This window comes from Trichophyton verrucosum (genome assembly GCF_000151505.1).
Source record: "Trichophyton verrucosum HKI 0517 chromosome Unknown contig01170_1.f1.exp, whole genome shotgun sequence".
Taxonomy (NCBI): Eukaryota; Fungi; Ascomycota; class Eurotiomycetes; order Onygenales; family Arthrodermataceae; genus Trichophyton; species Trichophyton verrucosum.
Genome location: NW_003315153.1, coordinates 146,613 through 152,656, shown reverse-complemented (window position 1 = coordinate 152,656; position 6,044 = coordinate 146,613). Strand labels below are relative to the sequence as shown.

At 56.4% G+C, this 6,044-nt stretch overlaps 3 protein-coding genes across 3 annotated transcripts; all 3 read right to left on the bottom strand.

The window, feature by feature from the left end:
* Positions 1-760: 760 nt before the first annotated feature.
* Positions 761-2,849, bottom strand: TRV_07869 (uncharacterized protein; the record flags this gene model as incomplete). The annotated part of the gene is made up of 2 exons (XM_003018127.1): positions 761-2,574; positions 2,711-2,849. The coding sequence occupies 2 exons, from the start codon at positions 2,847-2,849 to the stop codon at positions 761-763; spliced, it is 1,953 nt and encodes a 650-aa protein (XP_003018173.1).
* A 306-nt stretch (positions 2,850-3,155) lies between these two features.
* Positions 3,156-4,922, bottom strand: TRV_07868 (transcriptional regulator PacG/VIB-1; the record flags this gene model as incomplete). Its single annotated transcript, XM_003018126.1, has 1 exon — positions 3,156-4,922. One exon carries the CDS (start codon positions 4,920-4,922, stop codon positions 3,156-3,158), a length of 1,767 nt encoding a protein of 588 aa, XP_003018172.1.
* An 88-nt stretch (positions 4,923-5,010) lies between these two features.
* On the bottom strand, positions 5,011-5,713 carry TRV_07867 (uncharacterized protein; the record flags this gene model as incomplete). The annotated part of the gene is made up of 2 exons (XM_003018125.1): positions 5,011-5,366; positions 5,560-5,713. 2 exons carry the CDS (start codon positions 5,711-5,713, stop codon positions 5,011-5,013), a joined length of 510 nt encoding a protein of 169 aa, XP_003018171.1.
* Positions 5,714-6,044: the final 331 nt, after the last annotated feature.

Here is a 6,044-nt window from a genome sequence, read left to right as displayed (position 1 = left end):
TATACTAATCTATAAATAACTAGTAATTCATATATATAATTAATTAGTTAATTTTAATATTCTACTACTAAGCTAAAATCAAATATTATTTAGTAGTTATATAATACTATATTAAAAGTTAATATAACTTCCAAAAATAGATAAAATAATAATAAAAGAAGGTCGATAAATAATTTAAAAAGTAGTTAAATAATCTATAGAGGCCTTATATATCTACTAATAGTAAAAAAAGTAAAGAAAATAGATAGAAGGGGGTATTTTTAATATAGTAATACTTTTTATAACTACTATACATAGACTACGCGGGCACGTAATTCGGAATTGTACAATATTGATAGAGAGAGAGAGAAAGTAAAGAGAGAGAGTGTGTGTGAGATAGTGAGGATATAGATTCGTTTTGGCTATTTAACATTCGCATGCATGCATGCCTCGACCCGTGCCCTGCATCTAGGCACTGTAATACGTACTTACTAGACAGTTAACAGTTATATGAACATGAATAAACGGTACTATGAATTTAAAAAAGAAAAAAAAAAAGACCCTGTCCGCCGAGAATGGAAATAGGAGTGAGAAAAAAAAAAGTAAGTCAAGCGCCGCCTGCTGGAAGACTAGAGAAGACTGAACTCCGTGCCAAGGGAAAGCAAAGGATGGTATGTATGTAATGTATGTATGGGTCATCAAGGAGTGAGATGGTGAAGGACCGGTCGTAAAAGGATTGTAGATAGATAGAGAGAAGAGAGAGAGAGAGAGGGATAGATGTCTAGGAAGAGGGGGACGAGGGGAGAGCAACGGCCACTGCTACGGCGGCGCCAAAGATGCCGCTCTCTGGCGCGGGGTCAAGGGATATCATCGGCTTGTCTGATTCAGTCTCAGTGGCGCTGTCTGAACCTGAATCTGCAGTATTGACACTGGAGTTGGCATGGGCGTGGGCAGTGAGGCTGTTGAGGTAGGCCTGGCAGGTACTTCGGAAGCCCGGGTACTTGTTGATGACGGTCCCGTCACAGGCAATGGTGACTGCTTGGCCGACCTCGAGGTCAGTTGTTGTGCTGAGGCTCTTGGTGAGCAGGAGGTCGTCTCGAGTGTGTTCGGGCGAGGAAGAAGCAGGGGACTCGCTCTCGTTGCTTAGACGCCAGAGAGAGTATATGGCCGTAGCGAGGTATGCGGCGCCTCGCCTGGAGACGCACTTGCAGACTGTCTGCAGAAACTGCATGTCTGCCGTCGAAGGGGGCACGGCAAATGCATGGCTGGCGGTCAACATGGCTGCCGACTTGTCGAGGTTGGCAGAAGTGTCGGCCTCGATGCAGGCCACTATGGCAGTGTCGAGGGAGTACGGCAGACGTAAGGATGCCGGCAGTTCACCTGCAAACAGGCCCGCGACGGCCACGGCCTCGACGATGATGAGACGCACGATCTCGCCGATGTACCGGCCCGTGACCAGGTACTCGAGGGGCTGGTAGTCGGGCTTGATGTGGGCGCGGTTGAGGTCGTCGTCCCAGCGGGTCATGGGCAGCACGCCGCCGCCGCCAAACATGCTCATCTCGGTGTTGATGATGACATGGCTGGCCTTATCGAACCACGCCTCGGGCCTGTCGCCGAACTTCTCGCGCCCAATGGCCCGGGTAGGGTAGTGGATGGCGACGTTTGTGCCGGTGCCGAGGATGAGGGACATGCGGGTGGACGGGTCGATGTAGGCGCGGGAGAGCAAGGTGGCCGAGCTGTCGTTGACGATGGCCTCGATGCGGACGTTGAGCTGGTGTTTCCGGCACGCGGCCATGATCAGGTCGCCCAGGTCCTCGCCGACGGTGCCGTTGGAGCAGAGGAAGCCCTTGCCCATGCTGAGCACGAGGCCGGAGCGGATGGAGGTCTGGTCGATGGGGAACGACCAGGAGAGGCCCATGGGCAGCGGCGAGGAAGAGTCCCGCCCGTAGCCCTCGTCGCCGGCCCGCAGCATGTCGAGGATGCGCAGGGCGATCCAGTCGAAGAACGCCCGGCCCTCGAGCAGCTTGACGGGCTCGTCGATGGCGGAGGAGGCGATGCGGCGGATGTGCATGGCGCCGTGGCCGGCGAGCTCGACGAGGGCGACTCTGAAGGTCGAGCCGCCGACATCGAGGGCCAGGAAGGTCCCGCGCTCGCTGCCGGAGGGTAAGGCATGGTTGAAGGAGGGCAGCATGCAGACGGGCGAGGACTTTGCACAGCGGTCGAGCTGCAGGCGGATGCCGGCGGCCATGGCGGCGAGGCGGGCGGTCGAGAGGTGGGAGGTGAACTGGCGCTGGACGTCGGCGGCGAGGTCATCGAGGGAGCGTCTGCATCGCAGGGAGGACGGCCGTTTCTCGCATGTCTTTGACGGTGTCTTTGATGCTGTCTTTGAAGCTGTCTTTGGTGTCGTCTTTTGCTTCTGGGAGAGGCGGAGGAGGCGCTGCAGGACGGAGAGCAGGCTGTCGAAGAGCTGGCGGAGGCGCAGGGCGACCTGCTCGAGGGTGCCTTTGCCCATTTTGATATCGATAGACTGGATAGACTGACGGCTGACAGGAATAATCTGAGAATAAACGAGGAATAATGGTGAAGAGATGGTATCTATATAGCAGGCTATGCTGTGCTATGCGGTGGTGCAGGGGACGAGCGGGTGTAACTGGCCGCGCTCATGGTGAAAGACGAAGACGCCAGCAGAGACGGCAGAGACGGCGATAAATAGCAATAATAATAAGCAGACCGATAAGACGAAGACGAAGACGAAGCAGCAAGAGAATTATTAAGAGCAAAAGGACAGCGCAGACGAAAAGCAACGCGAGTGGAGGCCGCAGGGTGACATCGAGAGCTGCGATGCGGGCGTTGCGAGAGACATACAACATCACCCCTAGCACATAGACATACACACCATACATACTACTAAGAGCACAGCAGCCATGATTAACCTCGCACGGCAGCTCCATAGACGCAGGCGAGTAGCATTGCAAGGTTGGCCTTAGTAAGGATGTAACATGGGCGAGCCAGAGTCGCAGTCGCAGCGTTAGTGTTGCTTAGTGTCGCAGCGGGCGGCTTTCAGGGGGTGGGAGTGGCAGGCAGAGAGAACAGAGGTCGATATTAGCTATTTGATATGTACAGAAGAAGAAGCGAAGAAGAAAAAGAAGAGAAAAAGAAGAGAAAGACGGGGAATGCTATGATTCAAAGTAGACTTTGCTCCGGCGGGCGGCCAGCGCCTTTGCATCGCCGGCCAGCGCGGTGTGGTGCACGACGTGCGGCCGGTAGACGGCGTCCACGGGCGCCTGCCACTCCTCCAGCGCCAGCGGGAAGTACTCGTACAGCACGTCGGCCCTGTCCTCGGCCTCGCCCATGATAGCCGGCAGCTGGTGGTTCTGGTGGTGGTTCTGGTGGTGGTTACTTTGGGGTTGATGTTGATGTTGATTCAGGGGGTGATGTTGATGTTGGTGATGTTGATTTAGGGGTTGATTTAGGGGATGATGATTCAAGGGACCGTCGTAATGGGATGTAGATCTCTTCCGCTCGGGCTGCTCCAGCTGCTGCTCCAGCTCGGGGATAGGGAGCGAGTGCGGCGAGCTGGCCTCCTCGTCGTTGAAGGTCAGCGTGATGGGCGGGATCCCGGAGCTCATCCGCCGTCGCTTGCTCGACCGGCTCTCCTCCTCCTCCTCCGCCGCCGCCGCTGAGGGATCAGATATAACAGCAGCAGCAGCCGCCCTCTCCTCCGTCTTGACCGGCGAGTTTCTCTTCCCGCCGCCAGCTGATACACTGCCAGCGGGATTGGCGGGAGTGCCTCCTGCGTTGGCCCTGGCCAGAGCTGCGGCCTGCGTGTTCTTCCTCGAGGCCGCCGCGCTGCCGCTCAGGGGCACATCCTTTCTGGACTGGAAGTTGCGCGGACTGCGGCCTCGCACGATGATCGGGCCCGACTGGCTCTCGCATATCGAGATCTTCGCCCCCGTCGACAGCGTCGCCACGATCTTCAGCCTCAGCACAAAATGCTGCTGCAGCTCCCGCCGCCGTCCGTTGTTGGCGGTCGCTATCCGGAACTGCAGCCGCTTCCACGCAATCGAAAAGGTAGCAAAGTCGGCGTCTGCGTCCTGGCCGCCCATGGTGTCCAGCACGACCGGCGCAGGCTCCTTTTCCGTCTTGTCTTCTACCATTCCACCGCCAGCAGCACTTCCACTACCACTACCACCGCCACTGCCGCCAACACCAGCACCACCAGCACTCCCCGATGCATTGGCGGAAGAAGAACCACCCGCCGGAGTCTTCCATGGCACCGAGATGATTTTGACCGGGTTGCCTTCCACCGACTCCGTGGCAGACACCGTCAGCTCCTGCGCCAGGATGGGTATGCGGTCGCCCTGCTCCGTCATGATATACCGGAGTGTCCGCGGCAGCGTCACCGAGCCTGTGATCTGGAACAGATTCCGCCGGTAGCAGGTCAGCTCTGCCGGCCCAACGCCTACTCCCACGCCCACTCCCATGCCCATCCCTACTGCGGGCGCCGCCGTGTTGACGCTCACCGGTGTGTCGCCGCCGGGAGAGGCCGACCAGCTCGACTCGGCCAGGAAGAACATCCCGTGTAGCTGCGCCGTCATGTTCAGCGAGGTCCGCCGTAGCGAGTAGTCCAGTAGAGTAAAGTTGTAGGCCGGCACCGAGAAGGAGAGCAGCTTGTGGCCGTGGTCTATCGAGTCCTCCTCCGTCCCTTGTCCTGTTCCTTGTCCGTGTTGCGGCTGTGGTTGAAGTTGTTGCTGCTGCTGCTGGTGCTGTATTTGTTGATGCTGATGCTGATGCTGCGGTTGTATCTGCTGCTGATGCTGTACCTGATGCTGCTGATGCTGCTGCTGCTGCTGTTGCATGTCGACATCAAAGGGCGTCGCGGGAATCATGTCTGCGATCTCAGGGAAGGGCTCCTCGAACTGGCTGCTCGAGAACCGCCGCATCATCGGCTGCTGCGAGTAGCTCATCTCGTCCGCACTACACACATTAGACCACTACACCGATACAGCAGTAGAAAGATAGGAGTAATACCTAGGGAACGTCTCGTCGTAGGGCGAGGGCTGCGGCATCTCCATGGGCGCCATCGGGGCCATGAAGTCGCCGTGCGAGATCGCGGGCAGCGGCGAGCCCATGTACGGCAGCGCCATCGCATCGTAGCCGTCCATATTGGCCATTCTCTCCTCTCTCTCTCTCTCTCTTTTCGTCTGTTCGTCTGTCCTCCCTCCGTCTCTTCGTCTTATAGTCCTGTATAGTCCTGTGCGCGGTCTGTCGCAGTGCAGAGAGTGGCGGCCGAGGGAGGCCAGCCAGGATAAGCGAGCTCTCCCTGTCACTAACTATTCCAGCAGGATCTTCTTCGTCTTCTCCGTCGTCTTCGTCTTCGTCCTCGTCTTAATCGCTATCGTCCCGTCGTCGTCGTCGTCGTCGTCGTCTTCTTCTTCTTCTCTTGTCAATGCCGTCTCGTCGTCCTCGTTCGTTATCTGGGGAAAAGCGCAGGAAGAAGAAAAAAGAGATCTTCCGGCCTAAACTTGCTTAGCCTCCAGCTAAGGGCTTTAACTCTTCGACTAACTTAGCCTCGTTTACGGCGGATGCGACTAGAAGATACACACTTGAAAGAGAGGGACGTCGAAAGGGACGAGACAGAGAGACAGAGAGGGAAGACGCTCTGAGATAGATGCGTGGAGCAGCTGGAGAGCCAGGTCCGCGGTGGTGGATAGCCATGTCGCATCCCGGCCATCACTCACATACATATACATACATACATCCATACATACATACATATATCATCGACATCATCCTCCCCCCTCCCCTACGATCCCTACGATCCCCAGCGGGCCAACCCTGCTCTCTCGACAGCTGGACTCGCTGGACTCGCTCGTTAGTCTGATCGGACTGACCGGCTCCCTCGCTTTCATCTGCCATCCTCTCGCCCGCCCGCCTGGCTCTTCTAGAAGCTTTCCCTAGTCCCTTTTCTCCATCTTAGCAGCCTCCTCTTATAGCCCTCGCCGGTCAGGGGCCGTCGTCGGCTCGAGAAAGCAACAAAGCCAGAAGTGTCGAAGATCGAAAAT